Source organism: Zea mays, chromosome 1, assembly GCF_902167145.1.
Source record: "Zea mays cultivar B73 chromosome 1, Zm-B73-REFERENCE-NAM-5.0, whole genome shotgun sequence".
NCBI classification, from domain to species: Eukaryota; Viridiplantae; Streptophyta; class Magnoliopsida; order Poales; family Poaceae; genus Zea; species Zea mays.
In genome coordinates this window covers 305,973,384-305,991,523 of record NC_050096.1, presented here as the reverse complement: position 1 = coordinate 305,991,523, position 18,140 = coordinate 305,973,384, and the positions used below count along the sequence as shown (strand labels likewise).

The window sequence follows — 18,140 nt, the reverse complement described above, 5'->3', positions numbered from 1 at the left end:
AGTGGACAAGAAATCACTCAATACCTCGATTCCACTAATGTCACCTTTGCCGCTCCGGCGAGGTAGGCGCAAACCCCTCACAATCAACACCGCGGCTTCTCCACAATCTTCTTGGAGACCTCGACGGAGACAATCACCCGAGCCGTCTAGGAGGCGGCAACCTCCAAGAGTAACAAGCCAATGACGCTTGCTCGGTGTACCACCTAGTGCCTCAAGAATCACCAAATGATGCAAATGCACTAGGAACCCTCAATCTCTCACTAGAATGCAATCTCAAGCAAAGAGTGTGAGAGAGTGAGTTGGAGGATCACAAATGAGCTCAATGTGTGCAAGGAATGGCCAAAAGAGTTCTCTCACATGAGCTACCCTTCTATTTATACCCCTCCATCAAAATCCAACCGTTATGTGCAAAAAGCACATGTTCTGCGCACACGCGGACGGTCCGCGCCCTAGGGCCGGACGGTCCGCCGTACACATAAAGGCTATAATTCCCGTTTGAAAGCTGTCAGAAATGTCAGAAAAGGTAGGTCCGGACGGTCCGCCCTCCAAGGCTGGACCGTCCGCGACCTGGCAGCATGAGACACCCGAGCCTTGGACCAAGAACAGTTAACACGCGCGGACCGTCCGCCTATAAATCCGGACGGTCCGCGACCTGGGATAGTACTATCCGGACTAGTCCCCCGGACAGTCCGTAGTACTGATCAAAGAAAACGCACAGTCCCTGACCAAAAAACATTTTGACACCTGCGGACTGTCCGCCCTGCACGGTCGGACGGTTCGCACTATAATTCAGGGACTGACCCGAAACCAGCCTTCTCTGGTCAGGACTGCGGACGGTCCGGCCCTAAGGCCCGGACGGTCCGCAGTGCAAAGCAACAAAGTGGCCTCCGAAGAAGACAGTCTTCGGACCCTCTGGTGGATCGCGAACAGTCCGCCCTCAAGGCCCGGACGGTCCGCGCATCCAAGACTTTGCAAATTTCAAACTTGGTTTGATAGAACTTTTAACTCACGAGATTTGAAGCGCTGTTAGTCCTCATGCAAATGCAACTACTTGATGCTCTATGAGGCACTAAGTTTCACACAGATCAAAGTCATTGACCCCTCTTAATAGTACGGCTATCTAGCCTACTAATCCGGTCAGGTATCTTCTCTAAACTCCTCAAGACCGGCAAAAACAAAACCTATATTATACCTTTGCCTTTATCTGATCCACAACCAATGTTTATGATTCTCCAACATTTCCTGTTTTATGTGGTCCAACCCTGCATTCTTATTTCTCGAAGAATCGTTAGTCCACAAGCAGTTGTCATTAATTACCAAAACATCACCAAAGGGGCCTAGATGATTCACACAAGATCCGTATCGTAATAGAAAGGGTGGTCTATCACAAAATGTGATGGTTGCATGTGACTTCAAGTGTCAATTTGTGCATGTCAGTGCTGGATGGGAAGGCTTGGCTTCGGATGCTCGAGTTTTGCAAGATGCATTAGCCCACGATTTTTATGTTCTCATAGGGAAATTCTATCTTATGCATGTCATCACAACATACTTTTTCTTAAAAAAAATCTAAGCATTTAGATAGAACAGTACCGTTATAAATCTCATCGAGATCATCGTAGTAGGGGATTTGTCCTTAAATTTCTGCAAATTTTCTGGCAGCTCGCTCCATTTTTCATCTATTGTAGTAACCATCTTCAAGTTTGGATCCCAACCAAAACCACTCTTTAACAAGAGTAGTGCCACCGCATTGTAATCTTTCTTGAGCCTCTGTTCTCTATCCTTCAATTGCGATACAACAAATTTGGTTGATTGAATTTCTCATTCATACGATCTGCTATTGCATTCCAACCTTCTTTTACCCAACCATTTTGACCACGATATCTAGGTGAATTGAACTCTCTGAGAGTGCTCACAAAAAAACTAGTACGCGCGTCTGTCCATACAGCCCTTGTCTCCCTGGCACCTGAGAATCATGGTCAATCTAATGAAACAAATTCATGGGCGTGGTTGAGGAAGAGTACATGGCTGGAAGAAGAGAGAGATACCTCTTTTGCCTAGTTTGAAATCTGAGGTGAAAGCAGACTCGGACGACATCGAGCGACGAGGAGGGCCGACGAGGTGGAGGCCGGCAGGGAGGTCGGCTTCCTGGGCAACGACTGGGCCTGGGACGACGGCCTTGGCGAAGAGGATGGCAGCGACTGGACGACTGTGGCTTGGGCGACGTCCGCCAAGAGGATGGCGGCGACTGGATGCGTGCTGCGTCAAGGATGTGTGCTGCGTCGAGGATGCGCGCTGCGTCGGGGTAACGACTGGGATGCGAAGAGGACGACGGTGGCCTGGGCGTCTAGGACCGATCTGGCCTACGGCGGCCTAGCCGGCGGCGTGAGGCAAAATATCTGCGGCTAGATTGGGTTGGGGTTTTCGTGAAAAAAAACAAAACTGCGGCTGGTTTCCTTGGAGAAAAAAGGCACGGAAGAAGTTGACGCTGGAGAAAAGTGCGGGAGAGATGCGCGCTGTGTAGAAAACTGAGAAATAGACCTAAGTTTAGAATACTTCAAAAAAATTGCAGTATTTGTAATATTTTAGTTTTGAAAACAGAAATTTTAGTTGGCTTACCAAACACCTTTTGGTATATAATACTACAGTTTTTGAGAATACTGCAGTATTCTTCCAAAACTTTGAAAAAATTTCACTCCCAAGCACCCTTGGTTTGAGGAATGAGCTAGTCCATCATCTTCTCACTCCTCACTATTTTTGTTTGGTTTGTAGAATAGAATGAGTTGATCCATCATCCTCTCATTCCTCATAGTTAGTTAGTACTAATATAAGGAATGAAGTCATCCCACCAAATCTGAGGAATGAAACCATGATGTACCACCTTAATTTAGATGAAATGATTCCTCAAACCAAACACACTATTAATGATTCTGGCGCGCATACGTATAAAGCGGATGGCGGGCAGATAGCCAAATGGCGGATATTCTAAACCGATAAAAAGGTTTTTGCGCTAAATTTATAGAGCTTTCGGAGTTCTACCTATTTTATTAGATTAAATATTTTTAAAGAGATTCTAATTCCTTTGTTTTGAAAGCTAATTTTTTGGTATTTGTTGTATAGTTGCTCTAAACCTCCACCGGTCCACCCCTTCTACTTCCAGGCTACTACTAGTAGCCGACCTGTTTAAAAGGGTCGAGTCGATTGCACATGGCCCAAGATCCACCACCCCACCAACCAACTACTCTCACAGTCTCACCTCCCGCTCCTGCCCCCTCCCTCTCGTTCTCTTCCTAAATGGCGGCCGAGTCCGCCAGGCCGCCCTCGCCGCCGCGCGACTCCGGCTGCCCCGCGGGCGCGGGAGACTCCACCAGCTCCCAGCTGACCGCGACCTACCTCGGCGTCAGCTTCGCGCTCTTCCTCGCCACGCTCCCGTCGGGCACCGCGGCGCGCCACGTGGCCTCGCTCCAGTCGCGGGGCCGCCTCCTCGCCTCGCGCCTGCTGGCCGCCGAGGACCAGCTGCGGCAGCTGCGCGCGCGCCGCCGCGAGGACGCCCGCGCCAACGCCCGCGCCGCCGAGATCTTCGCGGGCCACCGCGCCGCCTGGATGGAGGCCGAGCGCCGCCTGCAGGCCCGCGCCGCCGCCGCCGCGGACGAGGCCGCCTCCCTCCGCGCGCACCTCGCCGACGCCGAGGCCGACGCCGCTGCGCTGCGCGCCCGCGCCGAGCGACTCGAGCGCGAGGCCGCCGAGCGGGATGAGCTGCTCACCGCGCTCCTCGCGGCCACCTCGCGCGCCGGGTACTCCGGCGGCGGGCCCCTGCCCCGCGTCCACGACGGGGAGGAGCAGGAGGAGGAGGAGCGGGCGCGCCACGACGCGCGTGGGGAGCGGGAGCCGGAGCACGAGCAGGACCCGCTGCCCGCGCCGCCGTTGGACCACGCCGCTGACACCACCGACGCCGAGGCCCTCGCTGCCGCCGCCGCGCTCTACGCTCAGCAGCGCCAGAAGCACGACGACGACTTCTACACGGCGGCCATGGCCGCGTCGGGAATGCCGCCGTGGATGGAGATGGACCGATCAAAAGCCTGGCAGGTCTGTGACACGACAAAAAGTTGCCTCCCCTTTTCGACCCTTTTTACCTGCTGCCAGCTTCGGAATCGAAAGGACACAAATCTAAGGGTGGATTGCTTTATCGTTGCTTTTCTAATGATAGTATGAGTGTAGATTTTAGTACAAGTAGGATCTACTCTATTCTTTCCATCTGTGTTAATGAAATCTATCAGATGAGCTTTGGTTCATGGCTTCATGCAAGTTCCAGTATCCTTCAATAGCTCTGCTCTGCATACACATATTTCCATGAGTGATAGTGATACCATGTATCCCCACGCACAGCACAATGCTATGCTATGCCTGCGGCAGAGTAGAACGGACAGACAACCACTTTGATAGCCTCTCCATCAAACAGAATCCGATACTGTATCCGTGGGGCAACGCCTCCTCCAAGAAAGCTACCTGTTTTTTGTTATCTACTCCACCGAAGTCACCTGAATATTATCTGGTCCATATGGTGTCTAGAATCACAGGCCTCCTGTTGCTGCTCATGCAAGCAGCACCCGAGAAGATGAACGGTGTACTGAAGTCAGATTTCATTTGCTACTGTACATTAGAGGTGCAGATCGCTGGATGGCCTTAAGTTCAATAATTGACTGTACATGAAGAAACACTCAGTCTTTTTATGCTCTGTTCCCTCCCCTTGTATTTTTCTTGTCACATGTGATATTGTGCAAAAAAAACCCAAAATAATTCCCATTTTACCACTGAATTTGTTGCCTCCTTGCTATAGTGTCATCTGTGCCTATGATTTGTGGGTCCATCTATATCTATGATTTATAGGTTTGATGTCAAATTTTCAAACCCACTGATAATAATGGTAAATTAGCAATCGCCCCCAAAACAGAGGTCTTTTGGCAACAGAAACAAAATCAGCACAACCAATTTTTTTTTACTTGAGGATTAATTAATAAGTATCCTTTAGGGCACTTTATATAATTGTTGAGTCCTATAGACCCATGCATGTATATGGGAACACTTCCGACTAACTCTAGTCTTCATACCCATTTACCTTCTTATATTCATTATGTTGGTTTGTTGTGCATTTATTTTGGCAGTTGGTAGCAGATTGAATGAAAGCTTTGAAATTGCTGTGTTTCAAATTTCAACCCATACTGCTTAGTTGCTCTTTTCTTGTTGTATAAATGACTATTCTGCCACTGAATTTTGGCAACCACATTGGTACTTGATATCATCACTTTCTAGGGCACCTTCAGTGTGAAGTTTTCTCAGAAGGGTTTGGGTCAATTTCCCGTTCATGTGAAGTCATTTGCTCCTGTTAGCATCACCTCATTCACTATTCCTATGGATAGTCACCTAGTAGCGCTTGATATCTCTACTAATGTAAAGTGGGGGTTTCTCCATTCGTACGTCTGCTCTCCTCCTCGACGTGCAGCACCAGAGTTTCCCACGCACTCAGGGAAATATCACGAAGTATATAAAAAAAGGCGCATCCACTGGGACTCGCGAACCGTGTTTTCCAGGAAGAAATCACTCGTCTCGAACCACTATAGCTCATGCTGGTTATGTTATACAAAAAAACCATATATGAAGCTGGCCGGCTGGCTTTTTGTCAGTACTGTAGCAGCTAAAAACACTGTAACTATGTCTCATACAGCAGTGGCAGCCAAACCAGTTGATTTTAAGTCCAGCCGAATGGCTTGTATGATATATAAAACTGTAGCGATGCACGGTCAACTAACTAGTTATTTTTAATACGGAAGTACCTCAAGGCTCAAAGGTGAAAGTAGTATACTACAGAAGAGGAGTTTTCTCTCTTTTAGTGACAGTTTTAAGAGTATGTGCACCTCATCAAAACGTAAGGACTTTAATTTGTGAAATTATGTGTCGAGTTATGCGAGATTTCAGTGATACATATCTCAGCGATATATTTTCTGGTCTGAGGTCCAATGCTGTATTATAGGCCTGTCACATCTTGATCTCTCTGATATTTCCTGTGAGTTTTTTTTCCTGTTCTTCAATATCTCTGCAGTATGCATTCAGCGCTAACATTTCTAGCAACTGGAAGTCCTCCCTCCCCCTTAACCCTCCATCGGTGCTGATGTCAGTTACTTGATATCCATATAGGAAGAAAAAGATTTATAATGCACAACCTGAAGTTCCAGCAGCCATCTAGAACACTGTGATCCTTATTGGCTATTCAAATAGAGTGGCAAATGACCACCAGTACTAAGTTGCTAAATGTGGATGTAATGGTTATTTTTTTTCAAGGAAAAAAGATGAAAGGATGATTCACATTCTTACAAGCTGATGCTGTTTTCAGTCCATGACTGTTTTGAAGAATTTGGGTAGTTTCACTGTCTGATACAGAGGATATAATCATTGTTAATCTATATAATTCCAAGTGCAATATTTTCTTGCTTTTTTATCTCAATACATTTTCTCTTTGCTCACGGCACATTGATACAGTTGTCCACATAGCTGGGTCATTTATGTTATTTTTTAGTGTGTGATTTTTCCCTCATTGCTGGTATCTATAAAACAACCTTTGCAAAAACAATGATAAAAAATCTAACTTATCAAGAAAGCTGTGTTTCAGTAATTTCAGGAATGTTTAATGGTTGCCTCAAAAGGATTATTTCTGTTAGACTAGGACCATTTTCATTTCTTTTTTTGGTGTGTATTTGACTCTTTAAAGTTGTATCTTGCAGGACCTAAAGTATGATACAATTGAGTCAACGTACAACACAAAGCATGCTGTACCGAGGTAAAGATTTAACTGACGCACATGGCTAATTGACCTAGCCGTGAAAAAAATGTCACTTATAATTTACAGCCTCTAAGCCAATTGTTCTTACAGGAGAGAATCACCCTGGAAAGTGGATGTAGAATCTTCAGGAGTTCCAGCAAAACTTAGGTTGCTGGAGCAGGAATTACTTAACCTGGAAAAGGTAGTGAATGGAGATTTGTCCAAGATTCCATTGGTGATGAGAAAACAAGTGAAAAGATACCAAACTCTAGCTGGGAAAATTGATGATCTTTGCAAACGAATGGTAGGCCTGCTCATCTGAGATAGCACTTACCTACTTAATTTTGTGCTTTTGTTGAATGCAAAGTACCTGATATATCACCCAATCATTCATTTTCCAGGATGTAACAAAAAGGTTCATGTATTGCTATATGTCTATATGATCTGTACACGGTTGGAATTATTTGGTGAATGAATACATGGTCCCAAGATAGCACTTAGCAGTTGTTTCCTCAGCCATGCGTCTCATGACTTGTGGTCACTGCATTTAGATTCGACAGTCTCTTCTTACTAACACACTGTACCTAGTTCTTTAAAAACCAAAAGGATTTAAATGATTTGTTTATGTTGAACAAAATGACAGTTTCTTCATTAGTAAATCATGCTTAACACTTTAAATTTTTTTAAAAAGGAGTAGTGACATTTCCCTTGTATGCTGGTAATTCTTATTATTGAACTATTGCAGAAGGTGAAACCTAACGGATATGTATTTGTGCAGCAAACAAGTGACCCTTGTGATTCAACACTTAACTCGGAGTTTAGAACACAGCGGCAAACAGAATTCTTGCTGGAAGCGTTTCACCTTCAGCATCGTGCAACTGAAACCAGGCAGAAGCTCGGCACACTGCAAGCAGAGACCGCAAAAGGCAGCTTTGGAGATGAGCTAACAGCAGAAGCCAAAATGTGCACAAGAAGAGCACTTAGTTCAATAAGGAATAACTTCAAGGAAATCCAGCGAAGCTTGGAGATTTGGCTGGCAAGAATTCTTGGAGACCTCGAGGGCATGCTAGCCAGGGATGGGGCCTCACGCATTAGGGAGTACTTTCTGTCTCCATACACGTCTGCTGTTCGGTGAGTGGCTGGTGTCATGGCATGCAGGAATGGTCATGTTCTCCTCACTACTATATAGTGACTGCATGCGCATGAACACCCTGGAGAATCCCTGGATACACGGTCAGCAGGTAAAATGCCAGAATCAAGTTCATGCGCACCTGTGGAACCCCCTTGTTGGTCTTTTTTATGGGCAGCCTTGCAAGCTTTAGCAAAATTGAAGAGAAGTGATCTGGGATCCTACCAGATTTCACAGGCGGATCGAATGTAGAATTTAGAAGCATATATCCCCCATTATTAGGGACATCAAATTTTGACACCAAATCTGATCAAGTTCTAGATCACCCCTCTTCATATCTGTCAAATTTATGCGAAGGATTGCGGTTAAGCAAGGTTGCATCGAAGTGAGGCTGCCAGTGTGTACTGCTGATCGTGCTGTTAGCAGGTTGATGTCCTTACCATCGACCACCTCAGTTCAGCCTCAAATCAGTTTGAACATAGGTATAGTTCTGTCCGTAGGTGTTAACGCATTATCTGTCTCTCTCCAGCTCTTCATCTTGTTGGGATTGTACAGTTTTATGCTTATGGTTGTGCTGTTCTCCTAACTGTATCTAGAACAGAGTCCTTGGATGCGCTAAACTGTATTATTGTCAGTTTATGGTTAGTGATTTGTATTTATGTTCATTTCAGCTGTTGAGAACATTTGCCGTGGCAATGCCTGGTTGTGGGTTTTTCTTCGACTGATTGCTGCTACGACCACATTATCTATCTGTTGTGCACTGCATGTGAGTGCAGAAACATAAACACTCATCATGCTTTTTTTCTTACCCTGAGTGACATATACAAGATCAGAACATGTGTTGACACTCATGCTAGAAAGTGAAGCTGAACATTAGACGCAATAGTGGTGGATTGGTAAAAACTTTAGTACGGTACACCAATCACAAGTTACCTGGGCAGCCAGGTCAGGTGCCCTAAACATGCATGAACCCCTATCTCATCCCCTCCTATCTTTCCCAGCTCCAAATGAACCCCCTCCTATCTCCTCCCCCCCCCCCCCCCATCTCCAAATTAACTCGAAACATAAACTCTCCCCGTATACTTATACCAGATTAATTATATGTCAGCCCCTTGCACAACACCATAATTATCACCAGCTTCTGCTCAACTGAACTAGTAAGATTCAGCCTCATTCCAGCTCAGTTTTCAAAGGTACTGAGCCTGTATCCTCTCCTTGTTCTCCTCCCACCACAGCTTGGCATTGAGCTCCGCGAACCTCTCGCGGCTGCAAAGTGCAAAACCCAATCAAATCATAGTAACCATTGCGCCAAACGCATGGTGACAAGAATCATCAGCAAACGAACTAATCATCGGAGCTGTATGACTCGGACCTGAACCTGACGCGGCGCAGCTCCCGGCTGCCGTCGGCGAGCTCCCTGACGGTGATGTAGACGCCGGGCTGGTCCTGGATGATCCACTCCGACACCTCCAGCTCGCTGGCGTTGCTGACGGACACGTCGTCCCTGGACGACGTGGTGGTCCGCGCCGCTTCCGTGGCGGCGGCGGCGGCCTCGGAGGCGGCGGGGCTCTTGCCGCCGGCCGCTCCACCGCCACCACCACCACCGATGTGTCGCTGCTGCTGCTGCTGCCAGGCCCGCTCCGAAGGGTTGGAGGACGACGGCGGCGGCGGCGACATCGGCCGGAAGCTGTGCTGCCGCGCGGCGCCGGTGGCACCTGATGATGCTGGCGGCGCTGCCACCTGCCGCGCGAACGCGCCCCAGCTGATCCTCTCCGGCGTGAGCGGCGCCGGCGACGGGGTGGCCGAGGGGCTCCCTACCTGAGACTGCGAGTAGAACGACTCCCTCTACGGAACACAAACAAAAATGTTTTTTTTTTGTTGCTGTTAGTACTACTACTAATAAAGCTGTGATCTTTGCGTCTTTCGACGCATGGATACATGCATGCAGAGGACAGACAGGTCCAGCTCCAGGATTTGGATTTTGGACTGGGGGAGAGGAGAGCGACTGGTCAGTTCTTGTCTTGTTCGGAGGAAGGCCGGTGGGCGACGATGACGTGGCGTGGTATGACATGTCAGCGTCACCGTATGACAGAAGCTCGCCTCACACCATGGGATGGGACATGCATGTGAATGAGACAGAGGAGACATGCATGCAGAAGGCAGGCACGGGTAGAGGCAGCGACTGACCTCGGCGTCGTCGGAGCGCGGCGGCGTGGGGAGCACCTGGCGGCTGAAGCGGCGGACGTTGTAGAGCTCCATGATGCGCTCGTTGTTGTCGCCCCACCACTTCTGCGCCTGCCACTTGTCGTACATCTCGCGGCTGCACGAATCGCATAGAGGCCGCCGTCCCGTCAGCGAACACTGGTGCCGTGCGTGCCCAATTAAGCAGGAGGGACACGAAGCTAGGTGATCGTCGTCACGGACGGACATCCGCGGACAAGACAACAAACCTGAACCGGATGCGCTTGAGGTCGTTGCCGGCGCCGCCGGGGAGTGACACGAAGGTGATCTGCACGCCGGGCTCCACCTGCGCCACCCACTCCCTGCAGGCCTCGCCGTCCGCGCGGGCGGCGGCGGGCAGGTCCCACGCCGGGGTGGAGCTCGCGCTCGACGCGCCGGCGCCTCCACCTCCCAGGTACGTGGCCGGGGGCACGGCCATGTCGTCCTGCACGACGCCGGGGCGGTAGTAGCCGCTGCGGTACAGGGAGGTGGCCCGGCCCCGTGGCGGCGGCGGCGACCCGCCGCGCCTGTGCTGCGCGCCGTGCTGGCGGTGGTGGGTGCCCGACAGCTTCAGCACCATGTCCTTGAGCTGCACGGTGCACACCAACAACAACATGCACTACGTCCATCAGCCGCTGCCTGGTGGATTAAGATTGCAGCTTGTGCTGTGTGGTCACCAGCTACGATTCAGATCTCATAGTAGAATTAATAAGTAATATGGTCAGCAGCCACATTCAGATTTCAGAGTAGAATGGTATGATCACAAGAGCTACACCATCTCAGGATCAGGTTTCAGAATTCAGTCGAGTTCTCGGCCTACCGCCATTTGACCAGCACCTAATAATAGGTAACTATCAGTAACAATAATCTCTGATGTTCAGTTCAGAGCTTATCAGAATGTCATCAGTCATGCTGTGTGCTCACGCTCCATGTATAGGGGGTAAAAAAGTGTTTGTTCTACCATAGGGATAGGGTAAAAAAAAACACAGGTTTGTTTGAAGGTACGGTTAGGGCCTAGCACTAGCAGGCTGGGCACCCAAAACAAGGATGGATTCTCTGCTGTGGCATGGCAACGCTTTCGCTTTACCTTTGCCCTCGTTTCAGCTTCAGCTTCAGACACACACACACACACACACACACACTGGGCTTGTTTTGTGTCTTTCACCTACAGTTGAGGGATTTCCCCTTTGGTGATCCTCCAGTCCAACCCTACCATGCACTCATCTTTTTTCACCCCAGGGTTTAAAAATTAAAATAAAAAAACTGGTGGATGGTGATCCCAATGCCGCTGGCAGGATTCTTGCCTTGCTTCCGGGTGCATGCAAATCGGTCTCAAAAAAGAGAAAGAGAAAGAGAAAGGAAAAAATAAAAGAGAAATCGGTCTACTCTGCTTTCGAGAAGGAAAGCAGCGCAAGAAAGAATCCCATGTACAGAACAGAACTATAGTATCAAATCTCACCTGTGGACATATAACATGCATGCTTTACTGACCCCAAAAAAAACAAAAAGAAAAAGGAAAAGAAAAGGGGAAATGCAAATGCTAGAAGAAAAAACAAACAAACAGCAAAGATACTTGTATTAGTACAAGGCAATGCAATGAGGGTTTGAGCTGAAAAACAAAAGCTTCTTTATATTAATTAATTGAAGTGCGTCCTTCGTTCTCTTCCCCCAAGGGAAGGGGAAGGGAATAATGACACAAAGCGAAAGGTGCTAGACTGCTACTCCGTACTACTACGCTGTCTGCGTCTGCTTCTTCTCCCCCTCCTCCGATTAAAGAACAAAGCAACAGTATCGTCAATGCATACCACCAGTATCCAATCCATGCGAGTGTAAGGTGGGCCAACTGGGCATGATTCTGTGTGCCGACACGCGCGCGCGGCGCTCATCCCATCATCATCCTCATTCCCATCCCCCATGGCCATGGCTGTCCTCTCCTCGGTCGCCGCGCCCACCGATCATGACCGATCACGCTGTACTGTATAGTATGGTGGGTGGAATGGTGGATAGATGGATCTCGTCTCGTCCATGGCTGGTGGTGGCTGTGGCTGTGCTGTCCGGGGGGAGCTTGCCTAGGGGCCAACGCCGCCGGACGATGGATCCATGTCGCCTGTTTCGGGGGCACTGTTGCTGCCATGCATGGAATGAATGTCCTACTCGGTACTGTCTACCTGCAGCGACGTACGGTACGGATCGTATAGTAGCTAGCTAGGACGCATCAGCGCAGCGCACGTCGTAACCGTAAGTCCGTAACCCACAACCGGAGAGATGAGAGCGAGCTATCAGCTATGGTGGGTGCCAAGGAGGAGGAGCTCTGGAGCTGGACGTAGTACGTACTACGCACCTGGGAGGTGAGTGACTTCACGGGGTCTCTGCAGCTCGGGGTGTCGCCGCCATGCTCCTCGCGGTCCCGGCCGCCGTCTTCTTCCTTATTGACGCACGCGATGCAGGACAGCATCTTCTCCGCGCGCGGCCGGCCGGCCTCCCGGTACGAAACGACGCTTGTTTGATTGGCTAGACTACCTGCTGCTGGGCTTTGTGTGTATGTATGCTAGCTGTGTGTACGCCCTCAGCTCGTCAAGAGTCGACGATGTATACGCGCGCCACCACCGCAGGAAGAAAGCACGGCGGCGCGCTCTCCGGCCGGCCGGGGGTCGTCCGGGGAAGACGACGACTAGCCACAGTAGTGTTATTTATATATATATGGAAGTGGGACAATGGAAACATGCGCTGGATCCTAGCGAGCTGCAACTGGTACGGTACGGCGGCGACCGGCCGAGCTCGGGCTACCTCAGCTCAGCTCAGCTCCTTTGGAAGTTTGGATAGGATATATATACACACTCACACTAGTAGGTGCAGCTACAGCAAGCGACGGAATGCGCACCAAAAATAATAATAAAAAATCTACGTGGGCCTGGGGAACTCACCAACAGGAGCTAGGATTGCAGTGGAAGCGCGGGTGCTTCCAATCATGATATGTATGGAGTTTCATATTCGAGAAAAAAAACAATCTATAATTAATTAGTAAGGCTTCATTAATAAATTATGCTTTCCGCTGAAAAATATTAAGAACAAATCAATATTGTACTCCATCTTTGTTAGGAAGGTGGCAACTTGTATTAGAAAGGTGGCGCCAGAGGTGTTTGGAGTGACCAAAGGGAGGGGCGATTAATCTAAGGATACTTGATGGTGGACCGAGGATGTTCAAAAGACAATAAAAGCATAAGAAATAATGTTACAGGAGATTGTTCCATGACAGGAGCGAGGTCAACATAGAGGGGTAATATAAGGTGGCAAAGAAGACTGCAAAGCGAGCTATGAATCAGGCATAAAGGGTCGAAACTACTATGATGATCTTTACCAAAGACTAAGTGCAAAGAAAGGGGGAGAAAGATGTCTATAAGATAGCTACGATTCGAGAAAGGAAGACGAGGGACCTCAACCAAGTTAAATGAATTAAGGATGAGATGGATCAACTCTTGGTGAAAGGACAAGACATCAAATAGAGGTGGCAGATGTATTTTGACAATCTTTTTAATGGTGGGAATGAGACTATGGACATCCAATTGGATGACTCATTTAATGATTTAAATAGATGCTTTGTACGCAGGATCCAAGAATCAGAGGTCAAAGAAGCTTTAAAGAGGATGAAATGGGGCAAGGTGATGGGCCTGGATGGTATCCTAATAGAGATGTGAAAATGCCTTGGAATATTGCTATCGTTTGGCTAACCAAGTTGTTCAACCATATTTTTCGATCAAACAGGATGTCCGATGAGTGGATGAGGAGTACATTAGTACCAATCTTCAAGAACAAGGGAGATATTCAAAGTTGTACCAACTATCGAGAGATTAAGCTCATGAGCCACACTATGAAGCTATGGGAGATAGTTATTAGGCATCGTCTGAGAGGAATGACGCATATCACCATGAATGAATTTGGATTCATGCATGTAAGGTCAACCATGCAAGCAATTTTCTTAATAAGGCAGAACATTGAGCGATATAAGGAGCGGAAGAAGTACTTGCACATGGTTTTTATTGACTTGGAAATGGCATATGATAAAATACCTAGGAATCTCATGTGGTGGGCATTGGATAAGCATAAAGTCCCAACAAAGTATATTATGCTCATCAAGGACATGTATGACAAAGCTGTGACTAGTGTCCGAACAACTGATGGTGATACAAATGTTTTCCCGATTAACATATGACTATATAAAGGTTCAACTTTGAGCCCTTATCTATTTGCCTTAGTGATAGATGAGGTCACGAGGGATATATAAGGAGATATCCCTGGTGTATGCTTTATTAGTGATAGATCAGTACTTGCACATCGTTGATGATGTAGTTCTATTAGATGAAAGCCGAGAAGGAGTAAATAGAAAGCTAGAGTTATGGCGTCAGACCCTATAGTCAAAAGGATTTATAATTAGCATGACCAAAACCGAGTATATGACATGTGACTTTGGTAGATGTAAGTTTGGGAGGCCAGATAGTACTAAAGAAGGACACCTTCCGTTATTTGGGATCTCTCCATCAACCATGCATCTAGACTCGTTAGAACCAGTTTATGATATATACCGATACTAATTATAATACACAGTGAAGGTATTTATGCATTGTGGTAGACTGCGTAAAAATCTGTTTTTCATCGCATGCGCACAAATTTAGGATGGCAAGACTGTGAGTTGAAAGAAAATGGATTGGCATGCATGGAAACAAAAAAATTCTGATTTTCAATGCTTTATTTCGTCCATAAATATAGGATCTCTCCAACAGCCGCAGCTAGGCTCGCTAGAACTCGTTTATGATATATACTGATACTAATTATGCTACACATCGAAGTTATTTATACATTGCGGTACACTACGTAAAAATCAACAAACGTTTACATAAAGTGTGAATAAAAATATCATAAACATACAAAAGATGGAAGAAGAGCCATAAACTGACAATTTATCATAAAAACTATTGACGTTGGCATAAATATGTATATAAAATAGCATAAAAAGAGGGTCGTTGATCCGTCACCGCTCGCGCCTAGAGAAGTTCGTCGTGGTCGCGGGAGGTGGGACGCTAGTGTGCGCCACTCCGGAGTGTGCGCCTCCGAGGAGTCGACATCGCACGCACACCTCTGAGAAGCCATCGACGTCGCGCCTCCAGATCTGAGAGCCGTTGTCGTTGTGCTTCCGGATCGAGGAACTGTCGTGGTCGTGCCACTGGATCGGGGAGCCGTCGTTGTCGAGCCACCGGGGAGCTGCCGTCGGATCAGGGAGCCACTATCGCCGCGGCTCCGGATAGGAGAACCGCCACCGTCACGCCTCCGGATCGAGAAGTCGCTGCCGCCACGCCTTTGGATTTGGGATCGACCATCGGTCGCGCGACCGGAGGCCGCCGCTGCCTTGTGCTCTCGTGGAACCGCCACCGCCGCGAGCACATAGGTGGGCGCCCGACACTCGTGCATCGTGGTGGTGGAGCGTCAAAAATTGGACCCTGGCGGTCTAAGGCCCTTTTTATATACACTGGAACCTGGCTCGGCATAGAGCAGCATTAGGTCAGAGCTTTTCCTAGCTATTGGAATCACAAGGCTCGTAATATATATAACTCTATATATAATGAAATGGCGGATTACTTATGGCGTCTGTGTTTGTGCATGGCAATGATAGTGCACTAGTATATATACTATCACGCAGCATCCATTGAAGCAGCAGGTGCTAATGATCGATCGATGGACAAGTGATGGGCCTAGCTAGCTCTCGTATATGCATCTCAGGCCCGTCCATGGCCATCATCGATCGTCGGCGCGCGCATGGGCATCATCATGTCCATCTTAACCCTGTTGTATTGTGGTTTCAAGTAGTGGCGCCTTCATGCGTGTCCACCTGCTCCATCGATTCGATCATGCATCACCACTTTATTTCTTCCTCTCGCATATTACTCAGCTAGTTTAGGAACCTCATTTTTCTAAAGGATTTCCATTTTCTTAAGGAAAATTAGTTTATTTTCTCTTGATAAAATAGGAATCCCTTAGAATATTTGCAATGTGAGGCTGTTATGACTAAATACTAATAAAATGTGGTGCCCAGTCCCTCCAATGAAAGGCGGAAATATTGTTAGATGCAAGCAGGTATATAAGATTAAAAAGAAACAAGGTGATAGTCTAGACAGATATAAAGCTAGACTGGTTTTAAAAGGTTTCAAACAAAGATTTGGTACAGATTATGATGATACTTTCAGTTCAGTGGTCAAGATGGCTACCATATGCACTATTGAATCTATTGTTGTTTTTATAGGTTGGAGCTCGAGGCAACTAGATGTACAGAATGTTTTTCTTCACGGATACTTAGAGGAAGAAGTTTACATGGAACAACCTCCTCGTTATGAAGATAGAAGAAATCCAGGATATGTTTGTAAACTTGATAAAGCATGGTATGGGTTAAAACAAGTGCCTCACGCATGGTATTCTAGACTAAGTGCAAAAAAAGATAGCATGTGGTACACTGGTAGACGCATATCCACATTCGAGCGTAACAACCTTAAGTTTTGAGTATAACACCCCTCAGTTATGTGTGTAAAAACCAAGCCATGTGAGAGAGGTTGATAGCTCTATTGCGTTGTATTCACGATCTTATTTTTATGGTAGATCCAAAAATTATAGGAGTCGAATGCATGCATTTTCTATTTTTATATAGATCCAAAAATTATGGCAGCTCATGAGAGTTTCTATTGCATGCGCATAAATTTTGGATAATCCTTTTGTTTCCACTACACGCATGCAAAAAAATTGGAAAATAGGATGACCTTATTCACGCGGAACAAAAATTCTTATACAAGGTCGCATAAATTAATGCATATACAATGTAGCATAATTGTTAAAAATGTAATATCGATTCAACTAACATCCATCGCGAGAATTAGGGACATTTTTATGGCATACGTAAAAATTGTATTCATTATCGAAAAAATCATCACTAGAATGTATAAATAATGTAAGTAGTAGGCGTAAAACATAATCATCGATGACATAAACATAGATCGAATAGTTCGTCACCAGAGGATGACCCCAAGACCGCCAGATCAAAGGACGCCTCAGAGGCCATCGAGGCGAAGGTGGTCGTCGAGAGAGGACGCTCACTGATCCGCCGCATCGGAGGAGATCGTTGTTTTCAGATGCCACCACGAACGGTCACCGCGACCATCATCGCTCGTGCCTCGGAAGGTCGTCGCCACCGCAGGTCGCGCCTCGGGAGGTCGCGGTCGCTGCTACCACTCGTGCCTCGGGCAGACGCGACCACAGCCGCTCGCGCCTTAGGCAGTCACAGCCGGCGCCTTGGGCAGTCACAGTCGCCGCTGTGCTCGCGTGTCGGGGAGCCACTCGCCGACATCGCCTAGGGACGCCGCTCACGTCTCACGCCGTAGGAACTCGATGTCCGGCCGCCGCTCGCAACCGCTCACACCTCACGCGGTTGCAGCTTACGCCAGACCCCGAAACCCTAATCTCTAGGGGTTTGGGGTGTTTTTTATAGACGCCCGGATCTGGTCCGGCTGAACCGGATGACACGTCTAGCCTGGACTTCCTCTAGCTATTAAAAGACGAGGGCTTATAATATATAAACTATATATATTTATATTTATATTGGTACTCTTCTTTGATTGAATTCAAGATAGATTGAATTATGAACTATAGAAGTTGACTTATTTGAGATTTTGCTCATCTTTAGACTAGTGCTTTTATACTTCCAAAACACATAAAGCAACTTTCATAGGCCGAAGTCCCAAAAGATTAGTGGTTTCTTGAAACGTCCAAAAGCTTAGTAGAAAGTGCAAACAAACATGCCAACATTATTATTTCTGGTCCCCACTCGTTCACTCCCGATTTTCAAGTACAAGTAAAAGAAATAGTTAAACGACTTACATAATACAACTAATACAACTCTGAGCTTTTGAATCATAAATATAGTTAAAAGACAATATATATGGT

At 47.3% G+C, this 18,140-nt stretch overlaps 2 protein-coding genes across 2 annotated transcripts; one reads left to right on the top strand and one right to left on the bottom strand.

Annotated features, from left to right (window-relative positions):
- Positions 1-3,211: 3,211 nt before the first annotated feature.
- LOC100274821 (uncharacterized) lies at positions 3,212-8,604 on the top strand. The gene is made up of 4 exons (NM_001149090.2): positions 3,212-4,083; positions 6,774-6,829; positions 6,923-7,115; positions 7,590-8,604. Exons 1-4 carry the CDS (start codon positions 3,292-3,294, stop codon positions 7,944-7,946), a joined length of 1,398 nt encoding a protein of 465 aa, NP_001142562.2. The 5' UTR covers positions 3,212-3,291; the 3' UTR covers positions 7,947-8,604.
- Positions 8,605-8,709: 105 nt separating this feature from the next.
- Positions 8,710-12,961, bottom strand: LOC103644331 (protein Brevis radix-like 4). Its single transcript, XM_008667542.4, has 5 exons — positions 12,502-12,961; positions 10,391-10,749; positions 10,128-10,260; positions 9,313-9,785; positions 8,710-9,206 (listed from the first exon to the last, which is right to left on the bottom strand). The coding sequence occupies exons 1-5, from the start codon at positions 12,613-12,615 to the stop codon at positions 9,128-9,130; spliced, it is 1,158 nt and encodes a 385-aa protein (XP_008665764.1). The 5' UTR covers positions 12,616-12,961; the 3' UTR covers positions 8,710-9,127.
- Between the last annotated feature and the right edge of the window lie 5,179 nt (positions 12,962-18,140).

Bases quoted from the DNA above. Each gene is read 5' to 3' on its own strand.
- LOC100274821 (NM_001149090.2), top strand. From the start codon at position 3,292: ATGGCGGCCGAGTCCGCCAGGCCGCCCTCGCCGCCGCGCGACTCCGGC. The intron at 4,084-6,773 runs GTCTGTGACACG...TGTATCTTGCAG, and splicing joins ACCGATCAAAAGCCTGGCAG to GACCTAAAGTATGATACAAT. The intron at 6,830-6,922 runs GTAAAGATTTAA...TTGTTCTTACAG, and splicing joins ACAAAGCATGCTGTACCGAG to GAGAGAATCACCCTGGAAAG.
- LOC103644331 (XM_008667542.4), bottom strand. From the start codon at position 12,615: ATGCTGTCCTGCATCGCGTGCGTCAATAAGGAAGAAGACGGCGGCCGG. The intron at 10,750-12,501 runs GTGCGTAGTACG...TGCACCGTGCAG, and splicing joins TGAAGTCACTCACCTCCCAG to CTCAAGGACATGGTGCTGAA. The intron at 10,261-10,390 runs GTTTGTTGTCTT...CGATTCGTGCAG, and splicing joins CTCAAGCGCATCCGGTTCAG to CCGCGAGATGTACGACAAGT.